The sequence below is a fragment of the Scyliorhinus canicula genome, chromosome 27 (genome assembly GCF_902713615.1).
Source record: "Scyliorhinus canicula chromosome 27, sScyCan1.1, whole genome shotgun sequence".
NCBI classification, from domain to species: Eukaryota; Metazoa; Chordata; class Chondrichthyes; order Carcharhiniformes; family Scyliorhinidae; genus Scyliorhinus; species Scyliorhinus canicula.
Window position 1 is genome coordinate 15,814,125 of NC_052172.1, and position 20,409 is coordinate 15,834,533.

The 20,409-nt window shown below is 46.8% G+C and overlaps 1 protein-coding gene across 1 annotated transcript; it reads left to right on the top strand.

Moving 5' to 3' along the window:
• Positions 1–272: 272 nt before the first annotated feature.
• On the top strand, positions 273–19,882 carry ap2s1 (adaptor related protein complex 2 subunit sigma 1). The gene is made up of 5 exons (XM_038785789.1): positions 273–316; positions 2,466–2,670; positions 9,663–9,776; positions 14,707–14,766; positions 19,051–19,882. Exons 1-5 carry the CDS (start codon positions 273–275, stop codon positions 19,150–19,152), a joined length of 525 nt encoding a protein of 174 aa, XP_038641717.1. The 3' UTR covers positions 19,153–19,882.
• Positions 19,883–20,409: the final 527 nt, after the last annotated feature.

Sequence of the window (20,409 nt, forward strand, 5' to 3'; positions counted from 1 at the left end):
CTGAAGGCGCAGCTTTCAGTGGTGACAATTTAAAATTGGGGCCAGAAACAGAGGAACGCAGGCTTGATTTTTGACTTTGAGAATTGAGTCGATGCAGACTTTAAACCCCCTTATCTTGTCTGACTGTGAAAAGTGTGTTTCGAGAAGATTGGTCGGCTACACTGTGGCACCCATGAATTTTGAACTTGAACTCTGTACCTACCAAGTTTACAAGAGCAAGTTTTCTAATGCAGATTGAATGTTGTTTAATCACCAAAGTCGATAATCGGCTAATGGCCCATAGTATAGGCTATCGCCTAAGATTAAGAGTCAAAAGGTAGAGATTGCAAATGGCTAACTGCAGGTTTTAGTTTTGCTTAAAGGGGGCAAAGAAAGCTGTGAAAGGTAAGGAATCCGTCCCCCAGTTTTGCTATTCTGGGAAACCCCAGTGTTGTGTGCCAGAGCGAGCCACTCCTTCCTTTAGCTAAGCTATTCTGTTGCAGCTAAGATAATTACCTGACAATATGGAAGACAATATGAAAACCAGGATAAATCTAGCTCCATTTTACAACTGCCTCCTCCGAACCACAAGGAAAGTGATGAGATGAGTCAAAAGTAGCAAAACCAGATAAGCTATAATCTGTTGCTCCTTTTGGATTTCATCAGCTCCATGGCTCCGAACATTGTCACAGCTTTGATGCAAACATGGGTGCAAAGAGACAGCGAGGCAGAAGGGGGGGTTGACATTACCGAACCTGCTACATTATTGCTGGGAGGCGAACGTGGAGAAGGGGTAGAATGGGTTAAGATGGAGGAAAAATCCTGTAGGGGGTCCAGCCTGAGGGCTATGGTGGCCACCGCATTGCCAATGGCGCCAAGGAAACATTCCGAGACCTGTCGTGCAGTCCACGGTGAAGGCCTGGAACCAGCTGAGGGGGCACTTTAGGATAGAGGGGATCTCGGTGTTAACGTCATTGTGCGAAAACCACAGTTTTGAGTGGGAGGGGGGATAGATCGCATGTATAGGAAGTGGAAAAAGAAGAACATTCACACAAACTGTATCAGGGTAGCACTGAGAAACATTTTATTCTTAGTTAGCTAGACTAGGAGGCAGAGCTTGATTCAAACACAGTCACGATTCGGGCAGAAGGTGACACACAAAGAATGGCAGCTTAGGGTGAACAAGAGAAAAGATCAGAGGTGTACTGACAGGCGGCACGGTATTCCCAGAAATAGGAAGAGATGAGGAACAAGGTCTGCTTTTCTTTGTACCCTCCCCAGTGGTGGAGAATTGCTGGAAGAGCCTTCTGAAAGCACGCACATGTATACGTGGCATGTCCACCTGCTGCTGGAGGTACATGCTTCCTTCCGATGTGAGGGGCCCTCTTTCCTTTTTCTTCTTCTTTCTCTGGTTCCAACCCATTTCGCAATTCAATTCTTCCACAATTCCAGGGGCCAGCTTGAAAGAATGGATCAATCAATTCTCAAGACTGGAATTTCCACCCCAGTTTATGAAAACCAATTTATAGATTCACATCATCGAATCCGTACAGTGGCGAAGGAGGCCATGCTGCCCACCCATTCTGCACTGACCCGTTGGAATGAGCACCCTACCTAGGCCCACGCCCTCATCCTCTTCCCGTAACCCAGTAGCCCCACCTAACCTTTTGGACACCAGGGGAATTTAGCATAGCCAATCCACCTAATCTGCACATCTTTGGACTGTGGGAGGAAACCGGAGCACCCAGAGGAAACCCACGCACACACGGGGAGAAAGTGTAAACTCCACACAGTCACCCAAAGTTGAATTAAACCCAGATCCCTGGCACCGTGAGGCAGCAGGCATGTTGCTAATTTATAGAAACTGTGCAATGTTGGGTGGCCACTTTGCAATTCTCAAAACAATTATTGGGAATGTTCTGTTTGATCCCTGGTCTGTAGTATAACGGTTAATCTCATCCTGTGGATGTTGCTTCATTTCATCTTGGTGCTCCTGGATGAGGGATGGAAGATTCTATTCTTGTTTCCACGCTCCAATGCTATCCAGTGACATCGGGCACAGGTGGGATCAGACCCCATTGTGATGCACCCAAGATTGAATATTCCAATTACACTATTGTCTGGGTGATCACAAAGACCTTGGGCAGAGTATCAGAGCGTCATTGGCGCCCGTAGAAAAAGATGCCAGCTTCCGGAGAGGAGACGAGGTGAAAAGCATGATCAGCTATGACAGAACCCATGTCTCACTATCCTATAGCCCCCACTCTGTCGAGTTACCAACATTGATGCCCTGCTGTGAGGCTGGAACGCGAGTGGAGGCCCAGAGAAAATGTTCACTGGGCCCTGCAGCCCCACATGTGGTACAGGCAAATCGGAGGGGAACATACTTTGCAAAATGCGTAAAGGGTACTAGGAGTACTTCACTTGTCATGTTGGTACTCCATATAAGAGGTGGCTAATACATTTCCCCACGGGCACTAATTCAGCCAGAAAGATAATGATACCACGGTCAGTTTAATCGGTTTACTTTTCTCTCTTCAGATCCGTTTCATCCTCATTCAGAACCGTGCTGGGAAGACCCGCTTGGCCAAGTGGTATATGCAGTTTGACGATGATGAAAAGCAGAAACTCATTGAGGAGGTTCACGCTGTGGTCACCGTCCGTGATGCCAAACACACCAACTTTGTGGAGGTACAGTATGACTGCAGGATCTTTTGAGACTGCCGCACTCAGATCATGATAGCACGTATGGTTCTCTGTCCATAACTGCAAAGTTGGCACTTTGCTCGTGTGCATTCTTTCCCTCCCTGCCTCCCACCCACCCAACACTTGGAAAGCTAGCATTATCGAACACATGCAGATTGGTACTCAAATAAACTGTTGTCAGTCCATCTGGACTAAATAAGGATCAGCTTATGGCCCTTTCTGCTGATCTCTGGCCGTGACAATTGTTGGAAAGCACAAATGAATACTGGGTACGAAGAGGATCAGGCTCTTTGCGATGCCTCTCACAGTTGAATAACTCACTGACACCCACATTATGACAGCTTGGCCCAATAAAGTTCCCTGAAGTAATGCATGAAAAAGAAGTCTGAAGGTCGCTGTATATTTAAAATCGCTTCTCAAGAAGGGAACTAATGCTCTTAACGCTAGATGGTTTGCTCCAGCCTTGAAAGGTCCATTTTTTTTTTCCAATTAGCTCCACCCCTCTCCTGCAGGCATCATCCTTGGATAGCTTATTCCATTAGTTATTCTTTGCATGGGAGCCATGATGGAGATTGTTAATGGGCTATTAGAGCAAACTGAGCAGCTGGGTCTGGTTCACCCAATGTCCACATCTGCACCCTCTCCTGTGGGACGGTGGAGGCCCAGTTGCTGTGTGAAATGGGGCAGCACGGTGGGTAGCACTGTTGCTTCACAGATGCAGGGTCCCAGGTTCGATTCCCGGCTTGGGTGACTGTCTTTGAGGAGTTTGCACGTTCTCCCCGTGTCTGGGTGGGTTTCCCCCGGGTGCTCCGGTTTCCTCCAAGTCCCGAAAGACATGCTGTTTGGCAATTTGGACATTGTGAATTCTCCCTCCGTGTATCCGAACAGGCGCGGGAGTGTGGTGACATGGGGCATTTCACAGTAACTTTGTTGCAGTGTTAATGTAAGCCTACTTGTGACAATAAAGATTATTAAAATAACAATCTGGCGTGGGATCCCACCTCCCTGGTTCAACAGGCTCTCAAACCAATCCTAAACCCACGCCCAGCTGAGATGCACCAATTAATCTGAGGGTTGAACTTTTTAACATTGTTCCCTGATGTTGCTTTGTACGTGGCACTGAGCTCACCAACTGAAGAAGGAAAGCAACTCACTGCTCAGTTGGCAAATGGTGCTGAACATTGAACCAGAAGATCACTGATTCATTCCCTCCTATGTAATGCGTTAATTCATCTCCACTACTTGGCCAACAGTTGGGAGTGCTGCAATTAACATTCCAGTTTTTATTTTAGAATTCTCGAAGCTGTTGCCTTTGACACACTCCATTTAGAACAGAAATCGGTGTCCAGACACCGCAGCTAAATCTGATCATTCGTCACTGAAAGTGCTTGCTAACATCTGGCAGAGTCAGCCAAAGAATTATCCCTCAGACGGTAACATCTGGACACATGTAACCTTGGTTGATGGTGTTTCATGGCAGCGACACACGCGTATTAACAATGCTGGTACCACTCTGGTGAGACATACCTAATATGTAGCTTGTTTGCCTTTTGAGTCATTAGTTTCACACACTGCTCCAATTAGCCCTGTGCCGCCTTGCTGTCAGCTCGCTATATTGTTTACTCCTTGGGTGTTATGTGAGTCGTATTAGTCCTCTGAGTACTGTCAGATTTTTTTTTTTATAAGCTGCTTGACTTGTAGTGAGCTCAACAAAGCATGAGTGGAGCAGTGGGAATCGAGATCTCTTTCACAAATAGTTATATTTTGCCCTGTCTGCAGAAGGCACTGATTTATGTTGAGGCTCACAGATACCAGACCCACAGGGCTGATCTTTAGTGTTAGACAGCATACACCTCGCAGACTACAAATAAATAGCCTTTCTGTTCTATGGAGCTGAATGCCACCCAGGTGGTACATTTGCCCACCATACCAAGATTGTCCAAGCGTTTTGTCTTCAGGGATCTCTTCCGTGACTGCATAGCATGGAGCCCCTGATTCTGAATCCACATTGCCATTAACTCGGATAAATCTCAAATTGCTGATAATAACAGTTCCTGATTTAGGACACGTCCATCAAAGAGGTAACAAATGTTAATAACAGTCTTGCACAAACCTCCAGACCCAAAAGTTCAAACTGCTTTATGTCAGGTCCCTACAGGGGGCTGGCAGCACCACAGTGTTAATCTATCGGAGTACATTTCGATGGCTAAGTAAACGAGATTTCAGACCTGACAGGACAGATAATCGGGCTGCAGAGCTGCAGTACAGTGTTAATGCAGCAACTCGCAGATTCACAAAATGTACATAGGCTCAATCCTCGCTCTGTTCACTTCTGAACTTGCGCCACTCCGACACCAAGACCGTGAGCTGAAACCAGGGAGTACCAGCCTGCAGAAAGGTTGGTAAATGTGAGTGGGCATTGTGCCTGGGGTGTTGGTCGTGCCAAATCAAGAGGGTGTTGTTGGGCTGGGAACAGGGTCCCTGAATATCCTCTCCATATTTATCGGTGATTGTGTTGCCCTTCCAGGAATGGAAAGGGATGCCACCAGGGCTAGACTTCAGACTTGGTTGTATAAATTAGCTTGTTATAACCCGCACAAGGTTGGAGCAACCAGTCTCTCCCTCTCTCTCTCTCTCTCTCTGTCTCTCTCTCTCTCTCTCTCTCTCTCTCTCTCTCTCTCTCTTCCCCCCCCCCCCCCCTTTGTTGTTCTGAATTCTTTTTTTTTTTAATTTAGAGTACCCAATTTTTTCTTTTCCCAATTAAGGGGCAATTTAGCATGGCCAATCCACCTACCCTGCACATCTTTGGGTTGTGGGGGTGAGACCCACGCAGACGGGGGGGGGGGGAGAGAGAATATGCAAACTCCACACGGACCGGGATCGAACCCGGGTCCTCAGCGCCATAGGCAACAGATCGGCAGCAGTATTAGTCATTAAATCCAGTGTTCCAAAATAAAAATACTGGAAGTTATAAATAAAAATGTCTGGGTAGCACAATGGGGACAGTTAGCACCTGGAAGGGAAAGATGGGGTAGCAATTTGAATAAAGAGATTTACCTAGTTTGATAATTGGAGTGTGTGTTATTTATGCTGATATTAAGATTTGGCAAGGGCATCTTCCCTTTCTTTCTCTTCCCTGTGTTCCAGCAACAAAATCGTGGTGGTGTTCTCGCCTGTGTTTAATCTTATGCAGCACTATGCATTCCCAGACTGCTTCAGAGTATAATAATAATAATAATCTTTAGTGTCACAAGTAGGCTTACATTAACACTGCAGTGAAGTTACTGTGAAAAGCCCCCTCGTCGCCACATTCCGGCGCCTGCTCGGGTACACGGAGGGAGAATTCAGAATGTCCAATTCACCTAACCGCACGTCTTTCAGGACTTGTGGGAGGAAACCAGAGCACCCGGAGGAAACCCACGCAGACACGGGGAGAACGTGCAGACTCCACACAGACAGTGACCCAAGCCGGGAATCGAACCCGGGTCCCTGGCGCTGTGAAGCAACAGTGCTAACCACTGTGCTACCGTGCCGCCCTCGGGTCTCGCGGTCGTCTTCTTCTACTGGTCCGCCCAGACCCCCCCTCTGTTCCTCTCTCTGCCCTCCCCCATCAGTGACGGAGGTTTGGTTATTTTTCCCCATGTTCTGGAAATCTTTCAAGACCTTGTGACACCTCACCACCTTTGAAAGCCTCCTTAAAATCTGCATGTTTGATTGTGCTTTTTCACCACATCTGCTCGCTTCCACCTGCTGCTGCTGTGGTCATGCAGGGAACTGGGACATTTGTGACATTAAACGTGCATTTAGAAATATTAATTGTTGTTTAATGGCAAGCAATGTTGCAAAAAATATAGTGATTTGTTTGTCCTGTTGCTGCCACGGCCTTCCAAGTCTTGACCTGACTGGGTTTTTTCCCTTTTCCAAATGCATGATCATTTAGCCAACCAACGCATAGCTTTGGCAGTCTCCATATCTGTCATTAACAAACGACTGAGCAAGGAGAATAGAGTGAGGAGCAGAGCATGGTTAATGCCGAGGTAGGGACTTAACGCAGGCTGACTGTTCATGTGAAAGAAATATTAACGCTATTTTAAAAAAATATAAATTTAGAGTACCCAATTCATTTTTTCCAATTAAGGGGCAATTTAGCATGGCCAATCCACCTAGCCTGCACATCTTTGGGTTGCGGGGGCGAAACCCACGCAAACACGGGGAGAATGTGCAAACTCCACACGGACAGTGACCCAGAGCCGGGATCGAACCTGGGACCTCGGCGCCGTGAGGCAGCAGGTCTAACCCACTGCGCCACCGTGCTGCCATATTAACGCTACTTAGTCTCCCAGAAACTGATTCAGCAAAACTAAATGCTCCAGTTGCCAGGAATGATAGACGTGACCTGGTTTGTCTGTTGCCCGTTGTGATCTTCGAAGTAAGGTTCAGTGGTACGGAAGGTCTCCCGCGGCTGAGCGGAAAAATGCACCCATCCGTATGATGCTGGGCCATGCAGAGCCCTCTCTGGGTGCCGCAGGTAGGAGGTGAGACGCGTGTGTGTGTGTGTGTGGCGACTGGAGCGGAGAACAGACGATCAACGGCGATTCATCCCCTGATTGATGCTGAAACGCGACAGTGCTGATGTTGGAACAGGATCAAGCATGAGCTGTGAAACGTTCCATAACCTGATGCTCCTCGCCCAAGTCTGACCCACTTGAGGCTTTCGGCCGAGGAAGCGAGCAGGCATACCTTCCAGTACCCACTGTTATACACACACACACACACACACACACACACACACACACACACCCCCCCCCACCTCTGCAAAACACTCCACTTTACCTCCTACTTGTCTTCACTTGACACTAACTGAAGATGAATTGCTGAGGTGAGTTTGATGCAAATGAATGTACTTCCCTGCAGTATCACATCAAAACTCTGCTACACTGCACTGCCCTTCACTTGTATATTTATATCACTTTTTTTTAAATTCATGACTCATTTAACCGCCTCTTCAGTTTTGTAAAGGGAAGAGGCACAGAGCCCACATTGCTGCCTGTGTTGGCTTGGTGTTCACGTTTTTACTTTAAATAAAGAATCACAGGGCAGCACGGTGGCCTAGTGGTTAGCACAACCGCCTCACGGCGCTGAGGTCCCAGGTTCGATCCCGGCTCTGGGTCACTGTCCGTGTGGAGTTTACACATTCTCCCCGTGTCTGCGTGGGTTTCGCCCCCACAACCCAAAAATGTGCAGAGTAGGTGGATTGGCCACACTAAATTGCCCCTTAATTGGAAAAAATAATTGGCTAATCTAAATTTTAAAAAAATATATTAAAAAAAAAATAAAGAATCACATTTGCACAGCACCTTTCGTGACCTCAGGCTGTCCCTATAGTCAGACTTGTAATGTAGGAAGGGGTAAAAGCGGGATGCATTTAAAATTTCAGTAATAGCTATTTAAATGAGCTGTGTGGTTCCTTTTAAGCAAACTGCCTGCTTTCATCCAGGCCCCAGGCACGAAAGTAAAGATTGGTGTTTGCCAAGAACTTAAAACAATCAAACTAATTTTCCCCAATTATCCTAGCCGGTTTAGGAAGCCAGGTCACCAGGAGGAACCCCCCCCCCCCCCATTTCTCGTCTCCAAGTGTTGTCACGGGATCTTTCAAACCCACCTGGCAGAGCAGACAGACTGCCGGATAACATTTTGTCTGAAACTTGGCACCTCAAACAGTGCCGCGCTCACTCAGTCCTGCACCGAACTACATGACTAGATTACATGCCCAGATCTCTGGTGTAGTGTTGGGACCCTTAACCGGCTAGCTTGGGTGCAAGAGCGGTCCCATTGACCCAAAGCTGATGGCTACGGGTCCATAGAAGCTAACTGTCTACCAATGCTACTTGCCTAAGTGAACATTCACGGTAAAGTGGCTGTTAGCAGGATAATAAAGTTGGCGTGGGAAAGGCATGCTCTGGGCATTGCATCAGGAGCACATCTAACCCGCCCTCCCATCTTATTCATGGAAGTGGAGGCTTGAAATGGACCAGAGCAGCAGATTGGGTGGAAATGGGGTGGGAATAAATGCAGTCATCTGCTGCTAGAGGAGGTAAGTTAATTATACAGGCAGCAGAAGAAAGAATGGGCTCTGTCTACTGTTTATCTTTTGGTCTTAAAAATCCGGTGGTTCACTGTCCTTCAGGTAGTAGAACCTGCAACCGCTATCTGGCCCACACGTGGCTCTAGTCCACACTGTGTGGTTGACGAATTGCCATGAGGATTTGAACTCGACCTCTGGATTTTGTTCTTGGTTTATTTATGGGATGTGGGCATCGCTGGCTTCAGTACCCACCCCTAGTTGCCCTTGAGAGGATGGTGGTGAACTGCCTTCTCGAACCGTACAGTCCCTAAGCCGTAGGTACACCCACAGTGCTGTCAGGCAGGGAAGTCTGGAGCATCGCTACTATGCCAGTAGGATATCGTTATCATAAATTTTATTTTGGATTAAAATTACTTTTTTTTAAATGGGTAATAACAACAGCAATAGACATGCAAAGGGTTGCAAATATATTACGTTTTAATGACTGGATAAAAGCAAATTACTGCGGATGCTGGAATCTGAAACGAAAGAGAAAATGCTGAAAAGTCTCGGCAAGTCTGGCAGCATCTGTCGGGAGAGAAAAGAGCTAACGTTTCGAATCCGATGACTCTTCGTCAAAGCCCCTTTGTCAGGTGGGGGGCAAGCTCGAGAAGGTGGAGCCTTCATGAAGAATCTCAGCTGGCACGGGGATTGAACCCCCCCCCTGCTGCTTTGACAAAGAGTCATCGGACTCGAAACGTTAGCTCTTTTCTCTCCCTACAGATGCTGCCAGACTTGCTGAGATTTTCCAGCATTTTCTCTTTTATTACGCTTTAATGTACTTATTGCGGACAGACCTGCAAATTCTTCAGCGATCCAGATTGTTTCTCAAGTTCTTCTGTTCCCTTCGCAGTTTCGAAACTTCAAGATAATTTATCGGCGTTATGCTGGCCTCTACTTCTGTATTTGTGTGGATGTCAACGATAACAATCTGGTCTACCTGGAAGCTATCCACAATTTTGTGGAGGTAAGCGGCGATTGTAGCTGGAACACATTGATGTAACTTCTGTTTTTAATATTGACTTGCAATCATTTTTGGCAACCTTTACCAGTGTCGGGGCTCACTCACTGAAAGATTAACAATTTTTAATGAAAAGAGTACCGTGGGTGTTGAGCTACCATGGAACAGGGACATCTCGAAGGGAGAGTCCATGCAGTAGCTTATCTGAGCTGGAGCACCATTTGGCACCCCTGATAGTAGATGGAGGGGAATAATTCCTGCTGCGATTTGGATTCGAACCAAGGTCGCTGCGCCAGTAACCAGTAGAGCCGGGTTTCCTGTCCTTTGGTTCGCCCACTTTTGAAGTGTTGGGGGCCGTTTTAGCCCAATTGGCTGGATGGCTGGTTCGTGATGCAGAGCGAGGCTAGCGGGGGGGGGGGGGGGTTCAATCCCCGTGCCTGCTGAGATTCTTCATGAAGGCACCACCTTCTCAAGCTTGCCCCCCGCCTGAGATGTGGCGATCTTCGGGTTAAATCACCGACTGTCAGCTCTCCCCCTCGGAGGGAAAAGCAGCCTGTAGTCATCTGGGACTCTGGTGACTTTTGATGTGTGTGTATGAGTACGCTTCTGGCTATCGGGTCAATTGTCGTGCCTTCCACAAGCAAACTGCCTGCCTACATTCACCGTTGAGTCTATTAAGTGAAGAGTGGGCACTTGGATAAGTTGCCAAAGGGCTACAGCTGTGGCAGGAAATCTGTACAAAACAGAATTTGAGCAGGCACGCTCTGATTTCCTAGGAAGTTTGTAATTGCTTACTTCCTCCCTTTTTAGTGGAGATATTTAACGATGATTGTGTTTACCTTCCAGTAATGGAAAGGGATGCCACCGGGTCTGGGCATTAGACAGAAGTCTGCAAGACATCAGTTGTGTCAATGAGCTTGTTATAACCCGCACGAGATGATCACTTATTGGCACAAGTAGGCTTCAATGAAGTTACTGTGAAAAGCCCCCCCAGTCGCCACATTCCGGCCCCCCGTTTGGGGAGGCCGGTACGGGAATTGAACCTGCGCTGCTGGCCTTGTTCTGCATAACAAGCCAGCTGTTTAGCCCACTGTGCTGAACCAGCTCCGTTGGAGCGATCTGTCTCCCCATGAGTCTCGCCGAAATCAAGCTCCCTCGTTAAGGGGGCTGGGAGCCCGAGGACCTCCATGATTGAGTTCTGTATGAAGTCGGCCAGGTATGGCACTGACAGAGCAGATCCGGCTGGGGTCTGATGTATTTTCCAAATATAATTGCTTCGCAATAAACCTCGTTTTCTTTTCACCGACTAGGTTGGGCCTATTTTTGGCCTACAGAAAAGCCGTTGCTTAGCGACCCTCCGGGAGTATTTTAATCTGAGCGACAACAACCTTTTTCCCTCCCCCAAAGGTGCTTGGGTTGTTTTTCCAAAGATGCCGGCACTTCACACAAGTGCCTATCCTTTGTGTTATGTTTCTGGGTGTCGATAAATAATTCAGCCGCAAAAGACTACCCTGGATAATCCTGATCCTATTCTCACCTGATGTTCACACACTTTCCAATGCTGTTCTGTCAGTTGACAATTTGGAGCAGGGACCCTGCCATTTTCCTCTGCCCGAGCCCAGAGAGGGTCAGTTGTGTTAGCTCAGTTGGTGACCCGGTTGAGATCAACAGTACAGACCCTGAGAATCGAAACTAGGATCTCCTGTGCTGCATTAATGACCGTAGCCGAGGCCATTACCCATCAAATCTAGTGGGATAACTCAAAGAGCTAGCACAGGCACAGTGGGCTGAATGGCCGATTTCTGTGCTGCCTCATTTTGTCGCTCTAAGCCCTTGAGTTAATTCAAAGTGAGTTTCAATGCTTTTTATTAAATTTAAAGTACACAATTCTTTTTTTTTCCAATTAAGGGTCAATTTAGTGTGGCCAAGCCGCCTACCTATACATCTTTGGGTTGTGGGGGTGAGACCCACGCAGACATGGGGAGAATGTGGGGTTTCAATGCTATTTCGAATTTGGTCCTTTTGAGACCCCATTCCTTTTTTTTTTTTCCTTTTTTTTTATAAATTTAGATTAGCCAATTATTTTTTCTAATTAAGGGGCAATTTAGCGTGGCCAATCCACCTACCCTGCACATTTTTGGGTTGTGGGGGAGAAACCCACGCAGCCACGGGGAGAATGTGCAAACTCCACACGGACAGTGACCCAGAGCCAGGATCGAACCTGGGACCTCAGCGCCGTGAGGCGGTTGTGCTAACCACTAGGCCACCGTGCTGCCCTTGAGACCCCATTCCTGAGGGTGAGATTGTGAAAATGGTATGGAAAAGTTTCTTTTGTTTCGTCTCGTGGTCACCCGCTTACGAGCAAAACTGACTTGATTCATACTCCACGATTCTCAAACCTGTGAGGGGAACAAACTTCCAGCACAATGTGGATATAGTTCAAATATTTCTCCTTCATCCAGCGGGACTAAGCTGTTTGTAAAACGCCATTTTGAGGTGATTATAAAGATGGCTTAAAAAAGAAACAATAGCATGAGGAAATGTTCTTTTTTATATATATAAATTTAGAGTACCCAATTCATTTTTTTCCAATTAAGGGGCAATTTAGTGTGGCCGATCCACCTACCCTGCACATCTTTGGGTTGTGGGGGCGAAACCCACGCAAACACGGGGAGAATGTGCAAACTCCACACGGACAGTGACCCAGTGCTGGGATCGAACCCGGGTCCTCGGCGCCGTGAGGCAGCAGGGCTAACCCACTGCGCCACCGTGCTGCCCTGAATATGTTCTTTTTAACACAGCAAGTCATTAGTTTTTAAAAAAAATTAATTTAGAGAACCCAATTATATTTTTCTTCTAATTAATGGGCAATTTAGCGTGGCTAATTCACCTACCCTGCACATCTGTTTTTGGGTTGTGGGGATGAGACCCACACAAACACGGAGAATGTGCAAACTCCAGACGGACAGTGACCCGGGGCCGGGATCGAACCTGGGACCTCAGCACTGTGAGGCAGCAGTGCTAACCACCGCCACTGTGCCGCCCTGTGGAGACAGATTTAATCATGGCTTTTGAAAGAGAATACTATTTCATCCGAATAGAAATAATTTGCAGGGCTATGGGGGGAAAGGTACGGGAATGGGATTGGGTGAGTTGCACTTCCAGAGGGCTTGCACGAAGAGGACAGGTCGAATGGCCTTCTGTGCGGCAATCATTCTGTGATAATTACTCCCTACTGCCTGCTGTGGCAGTGTAGCACCTCTGCTGGCAGGAGGGTGCCATTACAAATTGACAATTTAACATGGACGGTTTCCATTGTAAATGGTGGACGTGGAGGCAAAATCGCGACAGAAAAGGTATGCAGGTGTAAGTTTCTTACTTTTGATATTGAGAAGCACAGGTGAAGGATCAGGGCTTATGGTTAACAAGTGAGTGAAAGATTAATTAAATTGATTATTAATAGATAATGCTGGAAATACTCAGCAGGTCAGGTAGCCCCTGTGGAGGAAGAAACCAAGCTAATGTTTCCGGTTTTCATCAGAACTAAATTAATAATTTATTTCAACAAGAGATGCCCATCTTAGAGTTTGAAAACTAACAGACTGTAAGTGGAAAGGAAGACCAGGGAAAGTAAGGCTCGTGTTGGGAGTAGCGTCAGTGTGACAGGTCCTGATTCCATATTGGAAGGCAGAGGCATACAAAAGAGTATTCGAAGGGGAGGAATGGTAGAAAACTATTGCAGAGGAGCAAACACTACGGAATTTCCAGAAGACAATGAGGAGAGGCTGGGGACGCGAGAAGAGTTGTCTTTTAGGCTGCTGCTGGTTGAATGATACGTGGAGCCATGAAAGTTTCTCCGAGGAAATTATTGGATCATTTTTCAGAGCCTCGACTTCAAGTGTTGGGGGCTTAATGACATTTGACAAAAGTTCCACCAAAATGTGAGATCATATGCAAGAACTATTCATAGGAAAATAAACCACCCACAAGTGCCTGTGTTTCCTCCTCCTGTATCGGCCTTTTTGTTTAAAGAGTAATCACGGTTTGTTTCCTTGTCTGGTATCAAATTGAACTGCTCTATTCAGAACCATAGAGGACATAGATTCAAGGTAAGTGGCAGAAGGTGCAGAGGGGATACGAGGAAGAACCTTTTAGCACAGAGGGTAGTGGGAGTCTGGAATTCACTGCCTGAGTTAGTGGTGGAGGCAGAGACCCTTAACTCTTTTTTTAAAAGTGCCTGGATCCGCACCTTATGTGCTGGAACTGCAGGGCTATAGACCGGGTACAGGAAGATGGGATTAGAAAGGGTAACTGGGTATCTTTGGGCTGGGATGGACAAGATGGGCAGCACGGTAACACAGTGGTTAGCACTGTTGCTTCACAGCGCCAGGGTCCCAGGTACAATTCCCGGCTTGGGTCACTGTGCAGAGTCTGCACGTTCTTCCCGTGTCTGTGTGGGATTCCTCCGGGTGCTCCGGTTTCCTCCCACAAGTCCCAAAAGACATGCTGTTCGGTGAATTGGACATTCTGAATTATCCCTCTGTGTGCCTGAACAGGCGCCGGAATGTGGCGACTAGGGGATTTTCACGGTAGCTTCATTGCAGTGTTAATGAGAGCCTACTTGTGACAATAATAAAGATTATTATTATTATTATTATACTTAAAAGCGGTCTGGGAATGCAAAGTGCTGCATAAGATTGAACATAGGCGAGAACACCTCCTTGGGCAGGCTCAAGATTTTGGGTTTGTTGTAACACTACTTGTAACACTAATAAAGATTATTATTAGATGAGCCGAATAGCCTCCTTCTGTGCTGTAACTTTTCAATGGTTCTATGCTTCAGTTGAGCAGAACCTCGCCTTTTTTTTATAATAAAAGAAGGCAGAAATAAAAATTTAGTAACATTGCTTTGTCTGTTGTCTCCATCTTATTTCAGGTTTTGAATGAATATTTCCATAATGTCTGTGAATTAGATCTTGTCTTCAACTTCTACAAGGTACGTTATTGTGCTGCTTCATTGCTTACCAACCCCTTTTAGTGTTTTCTCCTCTACTCCCCCAGTCCAGCATGAAACTCCCTGCTCAGTGAGAAAGAAGTCAGGGATGACTTAACCTCCTTATGGGTTTGTTTATTGTATCCCATAGTTGAAATCAGCAAGCTGATCAGATCAAGTGTGGCTCACTTACCTTGGCTAGAAGCTACATCTATTCACACTCGGCGGGGGGGGGCTGTCCTTTACAGACAGAAGCATGTCCTCGCATTGCACCTTTTGCAACTAAACAAAAGCTTGGGAGACAGCCATTCCCTGATTTTGTTCCCCATGGCGACGCCTTGACCAATCTGAGTCGACCTGCCTGGTTTGAATTTGAACAAAGGCTTGGCAGTTAACTTTTCCCTGGTGCATTCTCTATGGCAGCAGCACTACCAATCAGAATCCACTTGCCAATCAATCGGCACTCCCTACTCGTGCAGCATAAATGGTTGTGCTATTTGTATTCTTCTGAACTGTCCTGATGAATGGAGGATGAAATGCTTCGATAGCGGGCCTCTTTTATTTTAGCGATACTGAAGGTCTGGCTTGTCTATTAGTAAATTGTCCATGGTGTTTCCCTCAGTGAGGTGGTATGGAGGTTTCAGAATCTTCCTCCATGGCCATGCCTAGTCATAAGAGCTTATCTTTTTATTTATTTGATGCGGGCGTTGCTGGCAAGACCAGCATTTATTGCCCAGCTCTAATTTCCCCCAGGAAGGTGGTGATGTGTCGCCTCCTTGAATGGAACTGATTGGCTCGTCGGTTCATTTCCGAGGGCAATTAAGTACCAACCGCACAGCCGTGGCTCCAGAGTTACACACAGGCAGACCGGGCGAACCATGTGGGTTTTTTCTGACAATCCAGTAACCTCAAGGCCTCCGTTGCTGATATTGGGTACTCTTGGACGGCACGGTAGCACACTGGTCAACACTGTTGCTTCACAGCGTCAGTCACCCAGGTTTATTTCCCGTTTTGGGTCACAGTCTGTGCGGAGTCTGCACGTTCTCCTGTGTCTGCATGGGTTTCCTCCAGGTGCTCCAGTTTCCTCCCACAAGTCCCGAAAAAGACTTGTTGGGTGAATTGGACATTCTGAATTCTCCCTCTGTGTACCCGAACAGGCGCTAGAGTGTGGCAACCGCGGGATTTTCACAGTTACTTCACTGCAGTGTTAATGTAAGCCTACTTGTAACAATAATAAAGATTAATATTATTATTTGTTCAATTAGTTGAATTTAAATGTCACAGCTGCTGCAGTGGGAATTGAACCTGCATCTTCAGATTACTCCAGGCCTTTGGATTGCTAGTTCATTAGTATAACCGCTATGTTACTGTACAGCATGACAGCTAACCTAGCTAAATTAGAAAATGTTGACAACATTGTCAGTAAAGGGTGATCAAAAAGTGTGGCAACAAGTAGTGGGATTTGTGCGTTGTAAATGCGTGCCCTACGTGAGACTTTTAATGAATAAATACAGCTCGACTGGATAAACCTGCTTGACCAGTTTGTTGTCACACTCCGTTTAAATATGTGTTGGATGCGTGTTGAGATCTCTCGATGCTAATAACAGATAGGAAAAGCCCCATTCAACCAACTGTCTTTAATGCTGTGCCAACGTGCTTCTTGCTTGGCATTGTAATCCAACCCCTCCAGTTATTCCCATTGCTGCCAGGCATGGCTGTAACTCCCGTTTTAGACATATTCCCTCCAAATCCAACTCCAGTTTGGAAGAGCATAATCTATAATTAATATACAACTTAATTTTTGTACACAAATTTCATTCACCTTCTCTGAATGCTCCATGCCACCCTGAATCTTGAATGGAGCTAATTTGATGTGCAGCAGCAGGGATCAATTTGCCACTTGCTGTATCTATGTCACAATCTTGTCATTTACCACTTGTGCACCCTGATGATAAAAATCCTTCTTATTGTCACATGTAGGCAGCACGGTGGCGCAGTGGTTCTGTCGCTGTCCGTGTGGAGTCTGCACATTCTCCCCGTGGTTGCGTGGGTTTCACCCCCATAACCCAAAGTTGTGCAGTGTAGATGGACTGGCCACGCTAAATTGCCCCTTAATTGGAAAAATAAATAATTGGGTACTCTAAATTTATAAAAAAAGAAAAAAAACATTGCAATGAAGTTACTGTGAAAAGCCCCTGTTCCGGCGCCTGTTCGGGTACGCTGAGGGAGAATTCAGAATGTCCAATTCGCCTAACGAGCACGTCTTTCGGAACTTGTGGGAGGAAACCGGAGCACCCGGAGGAAACCTACGCAGGTACTGGGAGAATGTCTGTGCGGAGTCTGCACAATGATCCAAGCCGTGACTCGAACCTGGCACCCTGGTGCTGTGAAACGACAGTGCTAACCACTGTGCTGCCCAGTGTAAAATCTCACCTAAATTAGTCGGTATTTCTGCCTTGCCTGTTGATCCTGTTAGTAGACTAGTAACAGGTTCAATTCCCAGAGCTTTAAAGGTCCGATAGCTTTGTAGAAAATTGCTGCTTTTGATGAGTTGTTGTCTCTCAAAAGGCGATGAAGAATCGGTAATAAATACTGACCTTACCAGCAATGTTCATATCAAGAAGAACGATTTTTTTAAAAAAACATGGTGTGATATTCAATCACCTGCAGAGATCTCAGGTTAGCTGATCTAATCTTTTTTTTTAATTTAGAGTACCCAATGTATTTTTCCAATTAAGGGGCAATTTAGCGTGGCCAATCCACCTACCCTGCACATTCTTTAAGTTATGGGTGCGGAACCCACGCAGACACGGGGAGAATGTGCAAACTCCACAAGGACAGTGACCCAGGGCCGGGATCGAACCTGGGACCTCGGCGCCGTGAGGCAGCAGTGCTAACCACTGCACCACCGTGCTGCCCTAGCTGATCTAATCTCAGTTAACCAATATCGGGGAGGGGGGGGGGGGGCAATACTCCAATAAGTTTGCTTTAGTGTCCTTAGTTACTGAGAAGAAAGTTGACCAGACTACAGATGATCAAGGCCGCTCAGCCCCGCGAGTTTGCTCCGTCGTTTATTTTTTGTTACATTTAGGGTGCCCAATTCTTTTTTTTTCAATTAAGGGGCAATTTAGTGTGGCAATCCACCTACTCTGCACATCATTTTTGGGCTGTGGGGGCAAAACCCAGGCAGACACTGGGAGAATGTGCAAACTCCACACGGACAGTGACCCGGGGCCGGGATCGAACCCGGGTCCTCGCCGCCATGAGGCAGCAGTGCCGGTACCACAGTGGTTAGCACCGTCGCTTCACAGCGCCAGGGTACCAGGTTCGATTCCCGGCTTGGGTCACTGTCACTGTTCTCCCCGTGTCTGCCTGGGTTTTAATCGGGTGCTCTGGTTTCCTCCCACAATCCCGAAAGACGCGCTTGTTAGGTGAATTGGACGTTCTGAATTCTCCCTCGGTGTACCCAAACAGACACCAGAGTGTGGGGAATAGGGGATTTTCGCAGTAACTTCATTGCAGTGCTAATGTAAGCCTACTTGTGACAATAAAGATTATTATTATAAATTATTATAACCACTGCACCGCTGTGCCATCTGGAGGATCTTCAAGGTTTTGATCAAGTCGCCTCTCGCTCTTCTGAATTGTAGTGGATACAAACCTAACATTTCCTCATGAGACGCGAACATGTACGTGGAGAAGGTCTTTCCACTTGCGAGCAAGACCAGAAAGAGGGGCTCACTAATAATTCCAATGTGGAATTCAGGAGACACTTTCTCCCAGATAGCGGTTAGTACATGGAACTCACTACTACATCCTGCAGCTGAGAAAAGATATATTGACGAGTAAGCCAGATAAGCAAAAGGTGAAAGCAATAAAAGGATATGTTGATGGGGTTAGACGAAAGGGAGTTGGGAGGAGGCTCATGAAGACCAGAAACTCTGACATTGCTGCGTCTGGGAAAATGGCCGCCAGTGTTGTAAATACTCTGACCCAAAATGGAGCGCAACATGCTGAAACTACAAGACAAGTCAGTAACTTTTCAGGGAATAGATTGCCAGGTAGACGCACAATAACGTCACCGTTTATTCTCAAGTTCTCCTTTGTATTCCGTTGAGGAGCATGGTGTGAACCTGCTGAGCAAATTGTCCCATTTCGACGCTGCAAATACATTGTAAAGATACCTGCTCCTTACCCACTAACTCATGGTGGAAGGTATGCCAGCGATGTGAATATTCCTGGATATCTATACATAGACTGTTCTTTTTTTAAATTCTGTGCTTGCAGGTGTACACTGTGGTGGATGAGATGTTCCTAGCTGGAGAGATCAGGGAGACGAGCCAGACCAAGGTGCTAAAGCAGCTCCTCATGTTACAATCCTTGGAGTAGAAACCTTGGCCCCAAGCTGGAAGGATGTTTGAAGCAGCAGCACTCTCCTCTCGTGTTCCGTTGGTGCGTGTATAAGTGTGTGTGTGTGTGTGTGGAAGTGTGTGAGAGAGCGAAGAGAGGAATACAGGGAACAATGAATGTTAATTACTGCAGGAGAATGACCATTTAATGTGTCAAACCCCCACTGAAATGCCCTGCAATGCTTCAGCTTCTCTGTCATGAGTTAATCTGATTGTAAGGGGATCCTGGTGCATCTGGCTGCTGATTAATCAGAACCCACATAAATCCCTGGATTCTGGAGCCTGCACTGTCAAATTAGGCCAATGCTAGGCTAATAATGATTTTGGAGCAAGCCAGTTTGATTTTGTTTAAAAGTGGTTGCAATAGCCCTGCAACACCACCAATATAATCTGAACACGGGAGTGCAACCTCACGCCAACCAAGCCAGTGTTGTCACTAGAAGTTCAGACAGAAGCAACAGCAGGTCTGTGAAATTCTCACCTTGTGTCTGCTGGCACAATTGTACGTTTTGCAGGGAGCTAAAGAACAGTAACGTCAGAAATATTGGCGGTGAGGCTGGCGCGGTGCTTAGCACTGCTGCCTCACGGCACCGAGGACCCGGGTCTGATCCCAGCCCCGGGTCGCTGTCCGTGTGGAGTTTGCACATTCTCCTCGTGTCTGCCCACAACCCAAAGATGTGCAGGGTCGGTAGGTGGATTGGCCACGCTAAATTGCCCCTTAATTGCTTTTGTTGGGGGGGGGGGGGGGGGGGGGGGGGGGGGGGGGGGGGGGGGGAGAAGAGAGAATTGGGTACTCTAAATTTATTTAAAAGAAATAAATATTGGTAGTAGGACCAAACGCGAGATCGGTATCACACAAGAAACGCATTCAGAGCAACTTGTCCTGTGTGTCTCTTGGGTGTAGTGTATGGGTGCCAGTGACAACACTGCAAGACTAGTGTGCTTTCACCGCCTTGCCGGTTGCTTTGCCAACTGTTTGTCTTAACCTTAGTTTTCAAGAAGCCGAGTTATTTGGCCCCAGCGTCATTGTTAGTTTGGGATGTTGTCCATCTACATTTATTACCAAGTACTCTGACTGGGAGTGTTGTTTTAATTAAGTCCGTTGGAGCTGAATATGTGGAGCACTATTCCACGTGTATTCTGCATTTCGCAACGCTCCTTGCTCCCAGGGACCAAAATGTTAAGCTTGGTTTATACTTCGAGGGGGAGGGTTCGGTGTTAGTGATTCAGATCTTTT